The 23,594-nt window shown below is 43.3% G+C and overlaps 1 protein-coding gene across 1 annotated transcript in view; it reads left to right on the top strand.

Moving 5' to 3' along the window:
- LOC309585181 (phospholipid-transporting ATPase FetA-like) overlaps positions 1–23,201 on the top strand; it is a gene marked incomplete at its 3' end in the record, with an annotated part of 62,294 nt that extends 39,093 nt beyond the window's left edge. The window contains exons 11-24 of the mRNA XM_082301713.1: positions 338–426; positions 5,397–5,593; positions 6,711–6,919; positions 8,982–9,025; positions 10,576–10,741; positions 11,531–11,719; positions 12,486–12,601; positions 13,457–13,621; positions 15,199–15,310; positions 16,346–16,451; positions 17,264–17,411; positions 20,239–20,422; positions 21,964–22,187; positions 23,130–23,201. Coding sequence (XP_082157839.1) covers positions 338–426; positions 5,397–5,593; positions 6,711–6,919; positions 8,982–9,025; positions 10,576–10,741; positions 11,531–11,719; positions 12,486–12,601; positions 13,457–13,621; positions 15,199–15,310; positions 16,346–16,451; positions 17,264–17,411; positions 20,239–20,422; positions 21,964–22,187; positions 23,130–23,201 — 2,021 coding nt within the window. The remainder of the gene's footprint in view (positions 1–337; positions 427–5,396; positions 5,594–6,710; positions 6,920–8,981; positions 9,026–10,575; positions 10,742–11,530; positions 11,720–12,485; positions 12,602–13,456; positions 13,622–15,198; positions 15,311–16,345; positions 16,452–17,263; positions 17,412–20,238; positions 20,423–21,963; positions 22,188–23,129) is intronic.
- Between the last annotated feature and the right edge of the window lie 393 nt (positions 23,202–23,594).

The raw sequence follows: 23,594 nt of genomic DNA, 5'->3' as shown, positions 1-23,594 counted from the left end.
GTGAGATAATACATAGTATATCACCAATAACATAGCAATATCTGGTATTCAGTGAAGAGTGATTAAAGCTGAAAGGGAGGGCTGAATGTTGAAAGAAAAGAGTTGAGTCAACGTCCAGAATTAATGGTTTTGTGTGGCTCTCTCCATGTAATCTCAGACAAATGGCTTAACCTGTTTCTGCCCAAGTTTCTCACCAGCACTCAAGACTGTGCATACCTGTCTTCAAGAGAGCTGCAATGGTTATTTATGCTGAAAAGCACCGTGGGGCCTCAGAGGGAATCAGCTTTAGAACAGTTAAGCTTTATTACTAAAATTAACAAGTGTGCTTCATCTCCAGGGCCAGACACGAAACTCATGCAGAACAGTGGAAAAACAACTTTTAAGCGAACAAGCATCGATCGGCTCATGAATGTCCTTGTGTTGGTGGTAAGTCTGATTAATGTGCCGTTCTTCAGATGTGTTCATCATTTCCAGATGCTTCACCTCATTGTCCACACAAATGGGGGAATATCAGAAGTGACTGACAAAAAGAAGAAAAAGTACATAATAATTTATTAGCAGCCTGAGTTCTGCAGCACCTCTGCCAGCCTGTCTTGCAAAGCAAGGCCATTACATTGACAAAATTAAGGCCTTTTCTTCTGAGCTTGTAATTTTCTCTGCTCCTCCTTGCTCTGCATTTTTGTGTGAGAAATATTTTGAAGCCTGCAAAGCCCTTTTTTCTTCTAGTAATTTTGTCATTTTCTATTTAAATAAACATTAGCAGTTCTCTCTCTTCCTCGTGATTTGTTGGCATCTCTGGTGATATCTGCATAGGACTTGGTAATTGAGTTTGCTAATTTACATGATGCCAGCTCCTGACTTAACACGTTAGGATAAATTATTAGACATGGTCTCATTAATGCTAGGAAACTGGTGTTTTTAGCGGCTGGGAAATTTGAGAACACTAATCTTACATAGCAAGCACTCTTCTCAGATTGAAAAACAGATTTAATTTGAGGGTTAAGCTCATCAGTGGATTTAAGAAATGGCAAATACTTCCAGGCCGAAATAGTGATTCTTTTACAGACTCTCTCAAGGTTTTACTGCTTGACTTCAAAGCCACTCAGGGAAGGAGGACATACACTCTGACACTACTTTAATCAGTGTTGCTTGAAGAAAAGGTCTTTAGTTTCAGATTTCATTTTCCTTTGAGTGCAAATTTGTCATGCTTTCCCATGCATGCTGCACCACCTTCAGTTTATGGTGGGAACTGGGACTGGGAAGGTCTGGTGGTCAGTGGTCACTGCTACTGCTTCTTCCCTACTACTCTTGCTCTCCAGATCACCCGAGTATCCAGCTGGGGACAGGATCCATTCCCAGGCACTGGTGCAACCCCTGGAGGAGGCATCCAACAGCAGTCTGTGCATCACAGCAAGGCTGTCCAGAGCTCTCCCTGCCCTCTCTGACTTCATGCTCCTCAGCACTGGGGCTTAAGAGCACACACATCTCCAGGGTGGCACCACCCTCCAACCTCCACACTTCATCTCAGCCCTTGTATTTCTTATTTTTAATTGGGATCTCAAAAGTCGTTTAGGTGAGCCCAGGGATGTCCAGCAGTGCCATAGCACAGAGAGCCACTCCAGGGTTGTCTTCAACCCATCTTGAGGCCTTGCTCTGTGTACAGTAAGGACATGCCCTTAATTTTAGTAACCTTGCACCAATCTCTGCCAAGGGAAAATCTTGGCTATCGTCAGCTTATTTCCCTCAGTGTTTTCTTCCCTTCCTCCCCTGAAGTGGACAGCAAAACCAAACAAGGCTTGGGCCTCTTACATTCAAAATTCTGCGAGCATTTGAGGAGCTTCACATTTTCATAGGTGTTCTGCTATGCTCTGACTGTGGAGGAGAATGGGCTCGGGGTGATCCACAGGGCACAGAAACAGAGCAGAGGAAAACCGAACGGGGAATCTGGAATTTAATGTTAAATTAAGATTTGCTAAATCTCCTTTCACAAGACAAGGGTCCCACGCAGAATTTTCAGTCTGTTTGGCCTCTCTTTATAAAAACAAATGAGATGAATTTACCTCCTGGCTCTGTTTTAAAAAAACTGAGCAAGTTGCAGCTGATTGCATCAGCCTCTGCCTAGGTTCTTGGGTGCTGGAGGAGCCAAGGGTGTGTTTGTTTCCTTTACACACTTTTAAGGAACCTAAAATTTTGATGTCTAAGTAAAGCTCTATCGTACCCTAAACACCAGACTCTTTGGACACCTAAGAGGACGTGGCATTGGGTTTTTCCAGCTCACTGGGTGGTCAAAGTTTACAGAGCGTGGTCATAAAAACAAGCGGTATATTGTGCTCTCTTGAGTTAAGACAAAGTAGCCACAACTTACTATAAATAAGTCATTTACATGCAATGAAACTTATTCCACATTAACACTGGCAAAGTTATTTTGTGTTTATTTGCCCATAAAACTTCCAGGCACAAAGCAGTATTTAAGTAGGTTCGCCAAAGGAGTGCCTGTTAAATGTTGCCCTGGTCTGCCCCAGCAAGGGTTAATCAGAAGTGAACATTTCCAGATGGCAGTCATAGCTGTTTTGTCACATTTGGAGGTGTTTCTCATCGATCTGAGACAGAAGTTAATGGTCCTCTGCTGGGGATGCACTTGCCAGCTCCAAAAATGCTTTTTTCTCCAAAACCTGCTTCTTAGCATGCTAGGAGGAGCAAATTTTCAGAAAAAGAGAGCTCTCACATTCATCTCTTAAAAAACTGACTGCTTCAAATCCCAGAGCAGAACACAAAGCACCAATTAAGAAACCGAGGCTGTTTTAATTCACAGTCCAACAGTCAATGTTCGTCTTGAAGTCAAAAGTCACTTCCTCTTTACAAAATTCTTACCGAGAGGATCTCCAGCAGGCAGTGTATGGGCAGGACCCACGGAGGGAGGATGTTCATGCTGGGAAGCCCCATGAGCATGCACAAGCCTATGATTTTTCATGTCCTTCTCTTCAGGGCTGTGGTTACAATTGCAACACCCTGCACACAGCTGTTTCTATGCACGGAAATTAATCTCCAGGGCTGCTTTTAATGGCTTGGTCCTTTGCATTTGTCTCAGAGCAAACAGCATGTTAGTGAGCTTTGTGCAAGCGTGAGTGTTGCACGAGTGGGGTCGTGAAAGCACTGACATGCCCAGTGCACAGAAAACAAAATGGACATAAATTGAGTGCAACTGTAGGCAAGAGCAAGAGCTGCTGTGGTATAGAATCACAGAGTGGTTTGAGTTGGAAAGGACCGTAAAGATAATCTTGTTCCAACACCCCAGCCCTGGGCAGGGACACCTTGGGAAAGTTCAGCTCCTGTCTTGCCTCATGCATGTCAATTGCTGAATCACACATTGAAATTCCTACATGGATTGTGATATTCTGCAAAGGATAATTTTTAACCTGTGGGGCAGTGAGGTGGGTCATGCCTCTAATATATCCTTAAGTCCTTATAATTACAATGGCACATATTCAAGTATGTTTTAATTTCTGGTTCACAGAGGTTTAAAAACACTGCACCAACATTCCTTACCAGCAAGCAATATTGTCTCCATTTCACAAGTTGAGTAATTTATTTGGCTTCGCACAATTAAATAGAAAAGCTACTACTCATGTGTGAAATAAATGTGTCCCCTGACACTCAGTCTGCCACCTTTTCTTACAGTCCCCTTTTGTGGCTTTTTTATATTAAAATTTGAGTTGATCAGGCATGAACTTTTCACCAAGTGATTCATACTGCTTCACAGAAGTATCTTTCTTCCTGCCACGCATTACCTCAGCAGTACAAATATTAGCTTTACCATTAACATTTCTATGTTTGTCCCTCAATTACTGCTTTTTAAAAAGGTTGATTACTGTTTTAATGTGATTGTTGCTGTGTGGCCTTTACATAATGGTCCAAGTTACTGATAATTTTTCCCTAATGATTATACTTGCAAAAGATGATTTTTAATTGCTCTTTTGTGCAGCCTGTTGACTCCATATCTTCACTTTTTTTCTTATTATATTGGCTGGTTTATGTCAAATGTTTGGAAAAGCCCGTGCCAAAACAATTATTTTATTATCATTTGTCCAGGAAGGATGTCAAGTTAACTGCAGTTTATCTCCCCCACCATCACCATTTCTACCTTACAAATATTGTAATTGTATTAGCAGGATTCCAAAATGGTGGGGCTTCCCAGTTTTTAAAACATTGTTGAAAACTAACCTTATTAAAGGGAAAGTTAAAAACTAACCTGTAAGCTTCCATCTTTGAATTAGATGGACCTGCTGCATTGAAGATGCTTATCGGCAGAGAAAGCCACACAGTGCTCTGTGTCAGTAGACATAATCTGCCTTTTTCATTTACTATAGGGCAGATAATTCCTTCTTCTTCCTTCCTCCTTTCTCTTGGAGGACTCTCTGTTAACATGTTTGCTTTTCACACACCTGCTTATGATTTTATTTTTTTCTTTTCTTGATTTTTTTTGACTGTTGGATATTCACAGTTCTATAATTCCTTGCAGTCTGTATTAATTTCTGCTAAATTTCCTTCTTCCTGTTCTTTTTGTGTTCTTTTCCAAATAATTGTATTGCTACATTCCTGTCTTCTTTTAATCAAAAAGTGCTTTATGACCTATGAAATGTTTTTGTGTCTGTTAAATAGTGTTCCCGAGCAAGCCCCAGTTTTCACTAAGGTATCCCAGTTTGAAATTCACTTCCCAGCTGCTATTGCCCTGGTTGCTTTAGGCTTCAGGAAACAGGCTTCTCTAAAGCCCAAGGATACACATCACTGGTTGGTGTTGCTTTTTGTTTGCTCAAAGGAAGTGTAATCAAATCGTGAGGGCAGATACCAAGGCAACCATTCTTTTTGAGAAAGCAATTAACTCTCCTCTAACCATCAGAATAATATCCAGTGCTGAACTCCAAACTGTACGGTGCTGGATTATCCTTAGTAGTCTTTCAGAAATTGTGAGGAATACTGTGATACATCTGACAAATGGCCAGGTAAAGTCCTCCAGACAGTTTCTATTCCCAGGTGTGCAGCCAGGTGTTTGAGGATCCTCAGCTCAACTCTCCTCTAATGAGATTTGGTGTTCTGCAGCAGACTGTTGTAACCACCCTAGTTGAGATGTCTGCTTGGGATTTAAATCCTCAGCTGTTTGAGGACTTCTAATTCCAAGTTGCCAGACTCTGCACTGTGTAACTTTGTTCTTGAGGTAAAAGTATCATAATTTTGCTGGTTTTTCCTCTTCATCCCTAGGAACATTCTCCTATGATTCAGGCTATCCAACTCTATCCCATTAGGGTCTTCTAACTAACCTGTACATAAAAAATTCCGTGTTTCTAAAATGCAATACGTTTTGTTTGGGTTTTGAATTTTTTTTTTTTTTTTTTTTTCAGATCTTTGCATTTTTAGCATTGATGTGTCTCATCCTAGCCATTGGCAATGGTATCTGGGAGAATGATAAGGGCTACTACTTCCAGGTCTATCTGCCCTGGGCAGAGGGTGTCAACTCTGCCCCCTACTCCGGCTTCCTCATGTTCTGGTCATATGTGATCATTCTAAACACCGTGGTACCAATTTCACTCTACGTCAGGTATGTGCCAGAAGCTCCTTTCACTTTTGATCTTATGAGCCTTTTCCTTAACTGGGAGCAGCATTTTCATTAAAACCTAACACAGCCCCATCACGGATGATCCTACACAACCACATTCATGCTTTTCCTGTTTCTGCTGCCTTCAGAAGGCTTTATCAGGGTTGGAGTGGGGACAGCAGTGAGCCCTGAATGAGGAGAGGATGATTTTGCAGTTAAAGGGAAGGTGTAGGTGTGTAGGATGCTATAGGAGTAGAGCTGGAAGCCTGCCACCATTAGCACCTTGCTAACAGTGAATGAATGGCCTGTTCTTTGAAGTAGCTTTAGGACTGTGTGAGGATTGCCAGGTAAGTAGGTACGATCAGGTTGAAGTACTTGGTGCTATATTATCAGTGTGATTGTTGCCTCTTCCCAGACAGTGCAGAGATGTGTTGGTTATTGGTGATAGGATCGACAAGCAGGATCGACAGGTAGGCAATGTGTCTGTGATGCTCTCAAAACTTGGGGCTGGGGTAGAGATTGCATAGCCCTGTTTAATTTATCATTGTACCTGCCATCCGTCACCTTTGCTACTGAGACTCTCTTTTGTGCTGGTAACCATGAGGAATGAATTGCATTCCTGTCCAAAGTGAAAATCCATGTCATCTTCAAGCTGATGCCACTCTTTGGTTGTACTCAGTGACTCAATGGCTCTCTTGCTGTGGAGTTCTCTGTTGTTTGAGACATGGCTGTGCTCAGCCCCTGGCACTGGGCTCAGCCCAGCCCACAGCTCTGCTGGAAACCATCTCCTGAAACAGCACCAAGTGAAACCCACTGCTCCTGCCTCACTTCTCAGTCCAAAAACTTCTGAAACTTTCCAAGTACTTTTATAAAGTACTGCTTTATAAAACAAAGGAAATGAGTTTGCTGTAAACTTAGCAGATCATTTCAGTGAGCCTTGATTCAGCATCCCTTACCACAGGCCGCCTGTGGACAGATGAGTTCAACCTGTCATTGAACTCAACCTTCAAAGGGTTGACCCTACAAAGTTGTCTCCTAATTGCAATTGATAATGGTGGTGCTGAAGATAAAGACCTTGTGCCTTAAGCTAATGAATCACCTTCTCTTTCTGTTTCATCAGTGTGGAGATTATACGCCTGGGTAACAGTTTCTACATCGACTGGGACCGTAAAATGTATTACCCGCTGAATGACACACCAGCTCAGGCCCGAACCACTACACTCAACGAAGAGCTGGGACAGATCAAGTACATCTTCTCAGACAAGACAGGAACTCTCACCCAGAACATCATGTGTTTCAACAAGTGCTCCATCAATGGCAAATCCTATGGTATGTTACCTGTTTGTCATGCTCTCTGCGTTCTGTTTCACTGTGTGCCTCTTCATCCACAGAGACTAAATCTGATATCCAGAAGAGAATGCCATGTAAGGAGCTGCAGTGATCAAGTGCAAGGCTGCCCATCAGGGATGTCTGGACAGCCTGATTGCACCACTTGCCACATATTAATAGTTTCCCCTTCTTTCTCACTCTTTTATCTCCCATTTTCTGCCCCACTGTTATCCCAACTAAAGAACCAACACTATTAGTTTCTCCTCATTTGTCCCAGATTTACAATATCTGTACTCAAATTTCCAGGGGTTTTTTTCTGATATCTCTAGTTAGGTAATCTCAGCTTTTTATTGTATTATTGACATTGTTAGCTAGGTATTGCTAACCTTGCAAAACATAACATGTAACTCACATAACTAACTCCCTATTAATCACTTATAAAATCAGCCATCCCTCCTGGGGCTATCTGCAAATTTTGTCAGATTCTCACACTGTTGTCTCTCACTTTCAGCAATTTCTCATGACATGAGTAGTGATTTTCCACATCCTTTTCAGGTAGTTGGACTAGTCAAAGACCTGGTCTTTGTCCTTACACCTGACATTCTTCACCCATCAGAAGAGAGAAAAGTTGGTAGGGAGTTGGAAAAAATGGGGAACAAGAGTAATTAGTTCTGTTAGGTCCTAGAAGTCATTGGTTTAAAAGGCTCGTTCATGCTATGGCCCCAGGCAGTTTTCTTCATACTGCTCAAGAGGTGCTAACACTTCTCAAACTGCCTAATTGATTAACATCATTAGATGCCCCAGAGAAATTAGTCACTGCTTATTCGTATATGGATGCTTGCTTTGCCTGTGTCAGACCCATTGATGGACTAATGTGCCATAAAGCTTGCATCCTTTCTTAGTACTATCAGCTGACTGGAAGAAGATACTTCTTCCTATCAATCTGTGTATATTTGGAGACCACCATATCTCAAACAGTGATACTATGCTGTCTGACATTAGTACTGCTAAACAGTTTGAAATCTCTCCCGTCATGTGTCCTTAACTGACTTTTCTGAAGCAGATGTCACCACTAACAGATACAGGGTAAGGGTTCAAGAAGTGAATGGGAAATACAGGCAAAGAAGTCAAACAATCTATTGCCTGTAGTTTTCTAAATGTTTAGCTTCTTCTAGCACAGTACTTCTCTGCTGTTCAGGGGCATTCAGAAAAGCCATGCCAGAAAGGATGATCAGTTCTGCTCTCCTCTGGGCTTAAGGGAAGGAGGTGTACAAAAGCCTCTTGGCTATGGTTCCCAGGGAATCAACTGATGCTTAGGTTCTCGGGAGAGGTGTTTACTGTGTTTTCTTTTATACCCTTGGGGCCTTTGTGAAGGCACACCAGCACTACACTTGATTTTGGTCACAGTTGAGGTTGCTGGGGCAAATATGAGTCAATCATTCCTGTAATTCATTGCATTTCAATCTTATTTCTATGAAGTGTTGGGACTGGCTGGCCTTGGCACAGTCCAGACCTTCCTAGTGAAACTTGTCTCTGGGCAGAAGTTCTAATTATGTATCCTGGAGATGACATATCTTCAATTCCTGTAACCAGATCATGTGTCCAGGGAATATCAGTAGAGCAGCCTTGCTACCTAGATGAGGGGAAAATGGGCTTTGAAGACCACTTTTCTGTGAGTGTCCAGGGAGTGCTGCAAATAGCAGGATCCAGGAGCTGGATTTTGAAGGAGAAGGCACAAGAGAAGTCTTCCCCTGGAAGCACTTTCATTTCCTACTTAGCACTAGATCCTCTCTGGGTTCAGCTCAAGACAAGTCTTCTTTACTCAAATGCCAGTCATTTTTATGGTAACTGCTGTGTGTTTCAAGCATCTGTCAGTCTCCGGATTTTGTCATGGACCAACATAGAAACTGATTGTTTAGTATCATCAGTCGTCAGTGCCCGTGTCAATTTACTGAAACTTTTAAAATAGATTCTAGCTCAGAAACACTTTAACCAATTTTGTGGCTCAGAGACTGCACTTATCCACAGTGTGTGGCTATAATTTCATCTTTCTTGCTTGCAGGTGATGTGTATGATATGTCTGGGCAGAGGATAGAAATAAATGAGGTAAGTGCTCAGGTGCTGTCAGGATCTGTGCTTTCAGTGGACCTGGATAAGTACCAGTGGACACAGCCCACAGAGGCATAGCATGTGGTTTTGACCCTGCAAGAGCTGATGCTCTTGATGCTCTTAACAGTGATGTGTGTTCCTCTGGATGTGAGAGAATTCCCAGAGTTAAGTTGCTTTCCAGTAAGCCTGGCTTAAACCTGCAGGTCGGGAACAGCCCACTATCCCTTCTGCTTCACCAGACATCCTGGTGCATGCACAGCTTCTCTTGAAGACCTGACCATTGGTGTTTGTTGGAGACTTGGACATAGGTGAATTTTATTAACCTTGGTATTTAATTAAAGCTTTAGTGAGGAATTAGTGAGTGCAGTTCATAGCAATAGCAAGGTCACTGTCAAATTCCTCTAATGTCTGGGCTTCAGAAAGTGTGAAAATACGTCATTTCTACATTTCTCTTTAGCCTCTGCTTGCTGGCACAAACGTACATGTTTCTATTTCTAAAATGTCTGAAAGCTGCATGCAGTAATCCAAATAACAAACAGCAAGATGACGATGAAAATCCCTCTCCCCGTTCCAGTGATTCATTTCCAGAATGAATTCAGAGCTCAAATTGCCCACTGAAACAGGCTGTTTGTCCTGAGTGCTGTGGCTCCAGCCTGCCCTCTCTCCGTCAGCCTTGCTTGGTGACACACACTGGACCCCTGCCAACTGTCCACCCCACCCTGCTGCTCGTGACACTCTGTGGAGCAGAATCCTGCAGAGTCCTCCAACAATCCACGATGCTGCTGTGCCTGGACCTTGCTGTACAGACGAGTGTGGGAGGGGTCAGTCTATGCTCTTGGACTGAGTGCTAAATGTCAGTGTGCAGCGGTCAAAAGGATGATTCCCATCCTGGAAACTCTGAGCTCACCGGAGATGGGGCGGGAGACAGAATTGTCTGAGGCAGGCTTGGCAGTCTGTTACTCCATGACACATGGTGCAATGAGCTTCTGGACATTTCTCCGGTGTGTTCTACTCTGCTTGACAAAATGGGCAGTGCCCATGGAGTTTAACCTTTACGTCACCTGTCTGTCCTATTTTTTCCGCATCAGGATTTTCTCTGGCATTGAGAGAATGTGGTGGATAAGACAACCTTTTGAATTGTTTCAAACTGGGCTCCTGCATTCCAGTATCACAGGCAGCCTTTGACATCATGAACACAATGCCTCCAAGCACGCATGTGTTGAAGGCAGGCACTTCTTTGCTGTAGGTATCCATTGGCAGGGATCCTGTTGGAGCATTAGCTGCCGCTCAGAGAGGCAGTTTAGTTAATTGGTTTGTAGGTTGAATGGTGCTCTGAAAGGCACATCTAGTGCCTGTCCTGTCCCATGATTAAATACCTTTCATGACCTCCCATTTCCTTAAACCCATCAATCTCTGTCATGAGCAACCAGCCCTGCAGGATGGAGTCCTTTGTAAATGTGAGGAGCAGACAGGGCCTGTGTTGGGCAGGCAGTGGTGTACAGCTGTGTGAGAGCTCAACAAATAATACCAAGCCATGTTTTTTTCAGAACACAGAAAAGGTTGATTTCTCATACAACCCATTAGCCGACCCAAAGTTTGCCTTCTATGACCACAGCCTGGTTGAAGCCGTGAAGCTGAATGATGTCCCAACACACAGGTTCTTCCGGCTGCTCTCACTTTGCCACACAGTGATGCCAGAGGAGAAGAAGGAAGGTGAGTACTGTTGAAGGCACTGGAATGAGTGGTTATGTTCACTCGCACCACAGCATGTCTTCTCTCCACAGAAGCTGTTATTGGTCCTTTTGGCTCCCTGGTGATTTTCTGTAGTGTGGCTACACATAAATCAGTGTCTTTGGAGATGCCACATGGGAAGAGAAAGGACCAGGGCCTCCACTGCCTGTGTGTTCCTATGGTGGAACAGACGTATCATACTGCAAACACCACATCTCTGGAGTGCGGAAATTGCAGGTGCCACAGCTTCCCTGGGGTGGCAGAGGCTTGCCCCACTCTTTCTCTACTCTTCTGCTAGTCCCACAAAACAAAGAACATAGAGCACCTATTCACTGGAGACTCACTGGCTCCTCTCACCCAGTGTTCTACAGCTACTGGGTCAGCCTCCTCAAATCCCAGGCAGGATGAAAACCATGCTTTAAAGGCTAGAATTAATTGACAGGTATTAGGTGAAAATATTGATCAGAAAAATGTGCAGATCTAACTAGAGGAGGGTAAACCCAAGGAACTTGTCCTCTCAGTGAGATGTTAGACTCCAAAGAGAGTGATTAAAGTCCCCAAAAGAATCCAGGGGGTCTCTTGCACTATCCTGGAGGATGGGTTGGTGGGACTTGATGGAGATGTGTGGACATAAGGTGCTTTTTAGTGCTGCACTTCTGTGGATAGGCAGAAAAGCAGAGGGATAACTGCTGTATAATGTGTTGGATTTTGTACTTTTTTTAGCTCACAAATAGGTCAGATGCCACATTACATTTTTTTCTTTCATGTCAGGTAACTTGGTGTATCAAGCACAATCTCCTGATGAGGGAGCCCTAGTCACTGCTGCCAGAAACTTTGGATTTGTGTTTCGGGCTCGCACACCAGAGACCATCACTGTCGTGGAAATGGGAGAAACAAAAATATACAAACTTCTGGCCATTCTTGATTTCAACAATGTTCGCAAGCGAATGTCTGTGATTGGTATGTTGCCTTTGCTGCTTTCTTTCTTTCCTGACTTTTTAGGTTCTGGAGCTGTCCCTCATTCTGCTATGATCCATTTTTCTAGGATACCTCTTTTGCAATGTGCTCTGAATAACATTTATTTCTGAGGGCTTGAGATGTGTTGCCTTGACTTTATAGTTACACAGGAACAGTGCCAGAAAAATACTTAAAGGAGGCAGGTGGGAGAAATCTCAACATCTGGACCACAGGGATGCAAGCCAGCCTCCTGAAGACGCTGAGCTTTTCATATATTTTGCTCCCCCCATTACAATGCAGGAAAGGCCTTGCTTCTAATTAGCTTTTAAATTATCAGTGAAATTTGAGGAAGTAGGAAAGGAGAAAGCAAGAATGAACTGAGAAACCCACTTTCCTGAACAGAAAATGGAGAAATTATTCAAGAAACCTTTTGTAGCCTTTATTAACCCTCCAACATACTCAAATATATCAGGAATATCATAATTGTAGTTACAGTTTACTGGTAGGAGAAATAGGAAAAGTAGGACCAGTTCCCTAAAAACAAGTTGTTCTTAACTTCTGAGTGAAGTTATGTCTGTAGGGACACCGTAGTGTCTGCTCAGACCAACGCACTCTCGTCTTTTCTAAGCAGAGCTTGTCTTGATTCCTGGGAGTTTGCCAAAACTTGGGGAAATTCAGACACCTGTAGAAATTTTTCTTGATTTTGATGGAAGGGCTGTGTACCCCAAGAGCATCATTCTGGGATTTGTAGCATTTCTTTTCCTCACAGTGCGGAGTCCAGAAGGTGACTTGACTTTGTACTGCAAGGGGGCTGACACCATTCTTTATGAACTGCTTCATCCGTCCTGCAACTCTCTCAAAGAGGAGACCACAGAACACCTGAATGTAAGTGCTTCCTTCTCAGCAACATCTCTGCTTTTCTCCAGTGTACTTTGTCTTCAGGAAAAAACCCCAGATTTTAGAAGCAGCACTTAAGCACCAATTTTTAGTTACGGAATAGAGAAACAAATTAATTTATATGGTCTTAGGTATCAGATTAGTTGCCTAAGCATGAGTACCAGGTGCCATTTGAACTGCTCCAGGACAGTCAGCAGATCAAGGGAGGTGATTCTGTCCTTCTGCTCTGCTCTTGTAAGACCTCACCTGGAATACTGTCCAGCTCTGGGATCCTCAACATAAGGACATTGACCTGTTGGAGTGAGTCTATGGCTACGAAGATGATGAGATGCATTTCACAAATACATCTTTGCTGTTCCACCAAACACTGAGCTCCCCATTGTACATCAGAAAGCACAGTTACAAGAACTTGCTGAGATGCAGTGACTGGCTGTGCTCATGCTGTGCATTTCAGACAGAATTCATACCCTAAAAATGTTGAACCCATGTCCAAAATTGAAGGTCATGTTCAGTGTTTATTTAGGTCTCACTACTCTGGACCTCTTGTTGAGAAATATGAGCCTGGGAAACAAATGCCCGGTTACTGTAAAGCTTTAGAGCCAGAAAGTAGAAAAGCCCTTTTGAGTTTTTTCTTCATAAGGACCATGGATGGCAACGTTAAAGTGGTCTGGAATTGCTATTTAAAAATACCACAACGTTTGTGGCCTAAGGTGTAATTTTTTCGCCTTTCCTCTGCAAACTTTACCAAGACGCTTTTACTGGTCTGCTTTCTGAGGGTCCTTTGTAAGGCTGGCTGACCAGAGTGTTCTTCTTGGACCTTTCTGCCTCACCACTGTATTTCAGGAGTTTGCTGGAGAAGGCCTGAGGACACTCGTGGTGGCCTATAAAAGCTTGGAGGAAGATTACTTTCAGGACTGGATCAGGCGTCACCATGAAGCAAGCACTGCCTTGGAAGGACGGGAAGACAAACTGTCAGAGTTATATGAAGAGATTGAAAAAGACCTAATGGTTGGTAATTCAGGGAATCTGGGTCAAGCTGTGGGGGAGACAGCGAGGGTGGTGGTTTGTCAATAAACAGCTCAGTATGACTTTGGTAAACACTGCTCTGCAAACAGTTCAGTGGGCTGTGTGACAGGAGTGGTTCAGAACAGGGCAGCCCTGGGTGTTCACTGGCACCTCCATCAGGAGCCCATTGCTGGGGTGTCAGCCACTGGCGCAGGGGAATGGTTTTATTTTAACTCACATGGGTGTCAGAGTAGCTTTCTCATGATGAAGTGAGGTACCAGAGCCTGCAGGAGATGATGTGGACACAAATAACTTCATAGCTGTCCTTTGTATGTGCAAATGGCTGATCTATTTATTTTTCAGCCTTTGAAATGGCAGGCAGTGAATAATTCCCAGTGCCCCTGAGAGTGTCTCCTTTGTTCTTCCAGCCCTGGGCAGGATGGGTAGATGATATCCATGAACATGTTTGTGTCAATTTGAAACAGAGCTAAACTGTGATCTTTGAGTCTTTCTTCTCTCCCTCAGTGTTGTTACAGTTTTTAAATGCCCTGGAGGGTTTTGCCTGTGTTTTAGAGCCATGAATAATGAATGAAAAGCACGTGTGGGATCTGAGGAGAGGCAATTCAGCTTTTGCACTCGTGGCAGTGCTTTCCTGAAATCCTGGAAATCCTGGCAGACACCTTTGCTCCTTCCATTAGCTGTATGCTCAGAATACCAGCAGGGCTCAAGGAAGAAGCAAGTGTGACCTGCGGATGCGAGATGGGAGCCTTTGGAAGTTGCGTAGTCTCTCTAGCTGGAACAGGGAGTGCTGTAAAATGGGGATTGTACAATTTTGAGGACCCTGTAGAGAAGTTCAGTCAGAGCTTACAATGTAGTTACCTACATTGATAACTCTCATAGCTGATGTATGATGGACATCCCAGGATGCCAGAAGGGATCCTGGACTTAAAGCCAACCTCTGAATTTAGTCTCCCAGCAGCAGGAGGTGGTAGCAGTGAAACCTGAGGTAGCAGTGAAACCTCCATGTCCCTTTGACAGCAGGTTAAAGCCACCATCTCCAAATAGCAGAGAAAGCAGTAACTTTAGAAAAATGAAGGTTTGTGTCCTGAGCAGTCTGCGGTGTAGCTGTGTGGCAGTGTGGAGCAGGGGTGGGCACAGGTCTGTTAAGGACTGGAGAATATGTTTAGCAGCCATGTGACATCTGCAGTACTGCACAGCTGGGATTGAGTTCCACACAAGAGGAGGTGTGGGGACGTGGATCCACAGTGTCTTTGTCCCTCTGTTAAAGCTCTGTCTTTTGTGAAGGGACCACATGGAACAACACAGTCCTGTAGCTCTGCAAACATTCTTGCAAATAATTTCATGCATATTTATAATCCATCAGAGCCTGGGGGGATTAGAGACTAGAACATCTGCAGGATCAGGGCTGTACTCTGTACAGTAAATTTGCTGAGGAAAAATGACAATCAGTACAACCTTATTCTTGGGGATTTCATTTGTGTTTGGTTGAGTTAGTTTTAATGCTTTCTCCTCTGGTAGCAGTGGGAGGACTTAACCAGCTCCCTGCCATTTCTGTTAAGCTGCTAGGTGCCACAGCCATCGAGGACAAGCTACAAGATGGGGTCCCACAGACAATTGAGACTCTTGCCAAAGCCAACATCAAGATATGGGTTCTCACTGGAGATAAGCAAGGTAAAGGCACTACAGCTTTGGATGCTTCTGTTCTCTCCCACTGGTGGGGTGGTTCTGCTAAGACCTGTGTTCTCATCCTTTGAAAATTGCACAGAAGTCAAACTTACAGGGCTTTGCTTCATTGCCAGCTACACAAAATTTCAGTTGGCTGGAATTAGACTGGCTGACTGTAGCTTGTCCCTGTCCTTAATTTCTGTCCTGAGGGTGGAAGCAGGGTGAAGGCAGAATCCTTTGTCTTTGGAGAGGTGACAGTAAGCATCCCATAGTCCCTGGCATAAGCTGTGAAAAGGTGCAACCTTCATCCAGTTGATCGTTCAGTTAAAGAAGGTGGAAAAAATCTTGTCTTGTTTTCCAGAAGCTTTAATGTTAAAGTGGACGTTGGGTGTGTTTCAGTTTGTTTCTGGCTCTCATCATTCCAAATAGAAACAGAGGAGAAACATAGGCTTTTGGAGGTGAAAAGAACAGCAAATAGACTCCAGTGAATCCTTTTGGAGACATAATATATTCACTGAAACAATGGTGTTTCAGGGAGGTCAAAAGTGTTTGCAAATAATTTCATCCAAGACATGAGCAGAGAATTTTTGAGAAAAATGAAACATTTCATTTTGTCATGTTCCAGATGCATTAATTTTGCTATAAAATAACGAAATATGTTTTTCAGAATTTTATGGACAAAATGTCATATTCTTTTTCAGAGCTGTGGTTTGGGGCTTTTCTGGAAGTATGGAGAGGGCAAATTAAAAATCCTGAAAAAAAATTTTGGATCAACATGAAGTGCTTTTTGTTTCTCCAAGTATGTTGGTCAAAGGGTGTTTTAAGCTTTTTGGTAGAATTATTTTTTTCCTGTGGTCTTGTGAAGTCAGATTTGCTGCTACGTCCAAAGTGACTCTCCTGGCTGTCTTACTGTTGACTCTGAAAGGCTCCAGTCTCTTTTGAGCCAGAAAGAGAGCTTTTGTCATGTGTACAAAAAGGCCACAGAAGTGGGTGAATTTGGGGCTGCTAAAATGGATTATCCTCCTGGTTTATCTTTCCCAGAGACAGCAATGAATATTGGATACTCCTGCAACTTGCTGAATGATGACATGGAAGATGTTTTCGTTATTGAAGGCAGCACATCTGATGATGTACTGAATGAGCTGAGGTAAATGGCTGAAACACAATTCACTGCTGTGCACTAGCACTATTTGTGTTTTGTATCATTCCACCTTTTTTCTCCTGTCAGTTTTCCTTGTTGCAGTTCATTCAAGGACCTTAGATAAGGGACACCTGTCTCCCTGGAAGATCCAGAAGCTAAACACAGTGTAGAGGTCTCCTCTGAGAGTAAATGCTGAAGCATCTTGAATCAAGAGCTCAAATTAAATAAAGGGATAAGAAAGCAGAGTCAGATAGGGAGTATCAGCTGAAATTCACCAGAACTGATCCTGAGCCACAAAGCTTTGGCTCCAGGTTTGAGCTATGCTGTTGCTCTGCTGCTGTTGCCATTTATTCACATTGCTGTCCTTTGTCTGGATATATCCTTTGTCTGGATACTTTTCTGGCAGTATCTGAGAACCTACCTTCCTTCCTCACCTCGTCTGTAGACACAGGTTCTTAGGTAAAGGTGGAAAACAGGAAAGGTTTGCCGTCCTTTTCTCTTGGAATAGACGGTTGCCTGACAACATGCACAGAAAATTGGATGCCCTTTGGCATACCATCCTTCGTGACACTCAGATGGTTTGTTTGACTTCAAATCAGCAGAAGTTTAGCAACACTTGTTAGAGTTTCAGAAATGTAGATGATCTGTGCAGACAGCAGTAGCTAAACAACGCATATTGTTGTAGAGATACAGTAGAAATTGGACTGAACTATCAAAGGGAAGCATTGATTTTTTGTTTTCATAAAGTTGCTTTAACAAAACATGATATATCTTTTCAAGATTTTCATTACTTTCTTGTGTTTGTTTTTTTTTTTAAGGAATGCAAGGAAGAAGATGAAGCCAGACTGCTTTCTAGACAGTGATGAAATCAACATTCAGTTTCAAAAATCTTCAAAAAACCAAATAGTTTTACCTGATGAGCAAGCAAATGGCATGTACGGTCTGGTTATCACTGGCCACAGCCTGGTAAGGAAGGTTCAGAGCCTTGTTAGGGATGAGTTCCCTGAAGAACTTACTGGAAGGACATACTGGCAGTCTGAAAAATGCTTTAAAAATTCAACTCTAGAGGACAAGAATTTTTTCCCCTAATTGAGAATTAGGTTCAGTGGTTATTTGAGCTGAGACATCAAAGGTGACAGACAATGTTTCGGAAGACAGGAACAGAGAACAGTTGGCCTTGATCTTTGGTGAACAAAAAGGGATAGAGTAGCTGGATCATATTTAAATGTTTCTGGAAAGACACTAGAAAAATAAACAGGTTTGTGTTTGCAGCAAGAAGATAACATGAGATGTGGGTTTCAATGCCAAGGACATATTCTACTAAATACAGTTGAAAACAGATATGCTTAATTGATAGGATAGAGATCTTATAACTTAAGTAATGTATTGATTCTCTCATGATGTTCTTCCAAGCAAACTGAAGGAATACACTCTAGATGAAATTGCTAAAGGACAGATGAAAGACTGTGGCTCTGAAGGGCTCACTGTTGATCTAAAACAACAGTTAGCTATCATCTGCAGAGGGTTATCCCACATCTGTTTGGTGGTCAGTGTTTGCATTAACTGCTTAGAAAGAGAGGATGTAACACCAGGTTGGGAGAAGGTACAAAGAAACCTGAGTCAAGCATGATGTGGAAAGCACAGGGGGAAACTGAGTCATTTGGGGTTTCTGAGTCTGGAGAATACTGATCAGTCTTGGTAATAGTTTTCAAATTATAACAGGTAAATAAAGCAATGGAATTAAACTGAGATAGGAGAGTTTTTGGGTGAAATGTCTTCCTGGTGGGAATAGTGGAGCTCTGCAATAAATTTTCCATACTTGGAAATTTTTTAGACCTAGTTAGAGGGAAGAAAAAACAATTTAGATCAATTTAAACCTGTCTGTGAGGAAGGCTTAATTTATGTCAAGTTTATTTATCTGTTGTATTTTACTTTCCCAGTTCTCAGTGGAAGCAAATAGACATATTTAGAAAGTTCTGAGAGGTGCTGACTCTCAGAAACAAGGTGCTTCTGTTCCCTGTGGTTGCTATCTCTCTCAGTGGCAGTCCAGCAATTTTCACTCCCAGCTCTGTACAGCCCAGCAAATTACTATTAAGAAAATCTCATCTAACTCTGCTTTTGGTTCATGTGCCATGTATACAGACCCCAAACACTTTCAGATAGTGCCTAGCTTGTTAAGTACCCTTTCTCCCTCTTTTACGCTCACTTCTTCTTGAGCTCCAGGGCCATAATCCTTTTTAGATTCCTACTGCAATGTGGACAAGACATCTGTCAGATTTGGTCCATGTGTATTGCATGGACATCAGCTGCATGCCCCTTCTCTGTTCCTACTCCATCCCTTCAGCCTGCAGTGCAGACCCTGAGTGCTGTGTTACCAAAACACCACTGGCAGCAATGGAAAAGCTTTCTTTATATTCCTGGAAAAACACACGCTCACCACACCCTGGTGAGGGGATATGTCCCACACAAAGAAACTCAAATCTGGGCTGTGTGGGAGCAGCCAGTCCACATAGAGTAGACCCAGTGATTTTCACCAGGGTAATGTCTTTCTTCTCAGTAGGGACCACAAGGATAGTGCAGACAAATACAGATGTCATTTTTTTATTTCTATGAGCTTGAACAATGGTAGCAGTGCTGAACTGTCCCCCACACAGCACCTGCTCAGTGCTCTATCCCTGTCTGCAGAGGGGTGGGCAGTGGGCAGAGGGCAGTGCTGGGCTATGCACATGTCTGGTATTGCCTGAACAAAGCAGTGAACAGAAACTCGCCAGCATCCTTAATGACATCATCATGCCAGTTGATTTGTATGCAGTTGCACCATTAATATACAGAGTGATAACATTTTGCTGGTTCTGTGCAGCAAGGATGTTGAGGCAAAAGCCATCTCTGACTGCACTGACCAGCAGTACCCAGGCTAAACCATGAAAAGGTGTCTTGTTGAGCAAGCCTGCTGCCACTGACAGAGGAAAGAGGGGACACTGGTGACTCACAGCTCTGTGTTTCAAAAAGAAAGAATATGTGGCATAAAGACTGTCTGCCTTACACAGACAGGGCAGTGGGCCTGGTGTAATGACTCTGAGCAGGAATGAGCCCTGTAGATTCCTTCCATACATGTCTGCTAAAAAGAGACAACAAAGAACAGAGCCAAAACACATGATCTGAAAGACATATAAAAAAGCTCACACTGCTCTCTCCTCCTCATGCAGAGCTGGAGGGGTGACTAGACATCTAATTATCTCAGTGCTTCCTGAACAGAAACAACACAGCTGACTGATTTAGAAGGTCAGCATTCAGAGTAAAGCAGCCTTCTCCCTAGTTTAGTGTTTTGCTTTGTCATGCCCACCTGAGCTTTTTACATGTTTTTTTTAATTAAGCACTTAACAAATTGGTATCTTTCCTATTTATCTCCCAGAGCTTAAATAGTAATCCAAGAGGGATGAGCAGAGACTCTCTCACATGGAGATACACAAGGTCGTCTCAGGCCCTGCAGCAGCTTCTTGCTTTTGGTGTTTTGACACTTCTGCCCTCTGTCAGGTTACATCAGCCATAGCAGCTGTGGTGCATACCCAGCTGTGGTGCAAATCCAGATGTGGTGCACCCAAGGTGCAAGCTCGTAGGTGTAGGGTGCACGGCCTGATGTGCTGTGTGGATGCTCCCTGCAACTGGGTGGATGGATTCACCCAAAGGAATGGAAGAGCCTGGCTCAGCTGTCATGGCCACCTCGCAGCATCCTCTTTGTCAGGCCAGGAGTTGCTGCGAGCCTGCCCTGAACACTCCCTTTCCTCCTTTCCAGGCTTACGCGCTGGAAGGGAACATGGAGCTGGAGCTGGTGAGAACTGCCTGCATGTGCAAAGTGGTGATCTGCTGCCGGGTGACTCCCCTGCAGAAGGCCCAGGTGGTGGAGCTGGTGAAGAAGTACAAGAAGGCTGTGACCCTGGCAATCGGAGACGGCGCCAACGATGTCAGCATGATCAAAAGTGAGTGATGGCTGAGAGCCAGCATGCTGTAGCAGACTGGCTCAAAGATGTATTTGCTCTCTGAGGTGGGCTGGCAGCAGGAACACGTATCTGAATGCCTCCTGCACCACCCTCTTTGTGGAAACAAGTGCCTGTGTCCCACATTTTGGCAGGTCTCTACAGAGCACTCTCACCACAAATTAGTTGTGTCCCCTGCCTTCTGGGTCACATTGGGCTCCTTTGGGGGCTAAGGTTGTACTAAGTGCCTATTTTTCTGTTTCTGCCTTAGAACAGACAAAATGGCTGGTCTCAATGACCGTACAGGCCTTTTCCAACCTCAGTGACTGTAATTCCATGAAAAGCCCACAGGGGTGGGGCTGATGTGTCAGTCAGTGTGTCTGCACAGCCACCATCACAAGGGCAATGTGTATAACAAACAAGTTTATATCACAGAAGGCCTGACTCAAAGCAGAAATAAAATCTTTGTGCCTGTAGATATTCTATATAGTATTATGTGAGGTGGATTTTTTGCATTTGTGTTAGGTCTGTTTGTTAATTATCTCCCTTGAGTTACAGCTGATGGGTTTCCAGGCCCTCCATCCTTGAGCATCATTTGATGCTGCATTACCTCAGTGAATTTATGAAAAAAAATCCTAACTAGGTATAATTAAATTAAGATTATTCAGAAAGACCTATTGCTAATCTTCCTTGTGTTAATTTGCAAGAATTGATTAACTGGAGTCTTTTAATTAAGAAAGAAAAGGCTAAGTAGAGAGCTTCAAGGGAGATAAGTCAGGCAGTCAGCAAAGAAAGGAGAAAAAAGTTAAAGTGTACATAATAATTAGAAGCTAACCTGCTCCCCCCACAAGAGGATTGGGACTCTGGGATTTTATCTCTTCAGTTCAGTGGAAACCACTGAATCTAACCAACCTTCAGCCATGAAGATTGTATTCATTAGTTAAAGCTGTATAATTAGCTGTCACATTAAACTTATGTCCATGTTTAATAAATGCAAGTTAATATTAAAAAAAATGTGACTCTTCTATCTAATTGTTTGATTGAACTAATAAAGCCCAGGAAACACAAAAAGGCTGCGGTCTGCCTTTTAGCACAGTGTCTGAAAAATTTTAAAATGGTTTGAAGATTTTGTCTATCTAGGATGATGTTTTAAGACTGCTGGAAGGACATGCATGCATGTAAATAAAAGTCGCATGTCAATATAAATTATAGTTATTTTTTCATAACAGCAGCTATTATGAACAACAGCATTTGTGCTGCTGGAAAGGGTTCAGAAAAAAAACCTATAAACTGTCACTGAACCTATAATTTCATTCAGATAATAAAAGCCCAGTTATGAGAAATGTGTCACAGAGCCAAAATCATAGTGCTGCTGAAAGAATTAGTGCACCAATTTTTTTTTTTTTTAATAGCTTTTCATTTTGACTGTTTTATGAAGGCTGTGAGGAAATTAACACAGTGTTCTATGCAGGGTAACTAGTTTCAAAAATGGGGCAGTGATAACTCTCGATGTAATAACGTGATCAATGACCTTCTCATTGCAGCTGCCCACATTGGGGTCGGCATCAGTGGCCAGGAGGGGATGCAGGCAGTCCTGTCCAGTGACTTCTCCTTTGCACAGTTCCGCTACCTGCAACGCCTGCTCTTGGTCCATGGGCGGTGGTCCTACATCCGCATGTGCAAGTTCCTCAAGTACTTCTTCTATAAGAACTTTGCCTTCACCTTGGTGCATTTCTGGTATGGCTTCTTCTCTGGCTTCTCAGCACAGGTAGGTCCAGCTTCAGTTTTCTCAGGGGCATGGAGGTGGTCAGCCTCTTCTCTGAAGACAGGCTGAGGGAGGTGGGGTGGTTCAGCTGGGAGGTGACAAAGCTTCAGGGAGATCTTAGACCACCTTTCAGTACCTAAAAGTGCTAAAAGAGAGCTGTAGAACCCTTCTTAGCAGGGCCTATCGCAATACGACAAAGGGTAATCATTCTGAATTAAGCTTAGATTGATACAAGCAAGAAGGTTTTTACAATGAAGTTGGTAAAACACTGACAGAGGTTGCTCAGAGAGGTGGTTGATGTCCTCCTCCTGGAAACATTCCAGGTCAGGTTGCATGGGGCTCTGAGCACTGACCTAGTTGAAGATGTGCCTGCTGATTGCAGGGAGGTTGGAATAGATGAATTTTACAGCACCCTTCCAACCAAAACTATTCTATGAGTCTATATCTAGCATTTTCAAGCAAAGTATCTGGAAACATTTTACAAGGAAATAAACTAAGCCATTCCTCCCACCTGACTGAACAGACTCAGGTCTGTCTTCTTCAGCCATATGGGTATAAAGCGGATATTGCTGCCTTCATCATGCTGCTGCTGGAGGATGGATGCCTGGAGACAGAATATATATATCATGGAATTGTATAATCATTAAGGTTGGAAAAGACCTCTAAGACCATCGAGTCCAACCATGAACCCAACACTGCCACATTCACCACTAAACCGTGTCCCCCAGTGCCACATCCACATGTTTTTTAAACACTGACCAGCCTTTCAATGAGGAATTTTTTCCTACTATCCAGTCTAAACCTTCTCTGGCATTTAGGTGCATTATGAGGCACATACGTCATTAACAGGATTTTCAAAAGTATTCAAAGTGATTATAATCATCAGCTGATGACACAGATTAGAGTTCAGTGCAGATCTTGTAAGATCTATGCTTGTGCTGTTAGCATATTTGGAGCAAGCAGTTTAACCCTGAGATGCCTGTGGGCACCAGGAGCTTGCAAGAGGAGCGCATCTAGAGTGAAAAAAGTAGTGTTACTTCAAGGCAAACCAGCCTCCAACCTAACCCAGCTGTGGGGAGTGCAGGTATCCAGGGGGTGGAGGTGCAGGGTGATGCAGAGGGATTCTGCTCTGGCTGCAGCCAGCAATGGGTGCTGAGCAAACTGGGCTGGCATAATGTGATCCTTCCCCTGTTTAGGGATGCTGAGCTTGAGTCATCTTATCCCTTTTGTCTCAGTAACATCTCAAACCAAGGTGTTGCAGGAATTAACTGCATATACTTTCAAAGAAATGGAGAATACAGCTTTTTGCTAACTTCACGCTTTTTTTTTCCAGACTGTCTATGATGAGTGGTTCATTACACTGTACAATTTGGTATATACCTCCCTCCCAGTGCTAGGAATGAGTCTCTT

This window comes from Coloeus monedula, assembly GCF_965178545.1.
Source record: "Coloeus monedula genome assembly, chromosome: Z".
NCBI classification, from domain to species: domain Eukaryota; kingdom Metazoa; phylum Chordata; class Aves; order Passeriformes; family Corvidae; genus Coloeus; species Coloeus monedula.
This window is presented reverse-complemented; position numbering and strand designations above follow the sequence as displayed.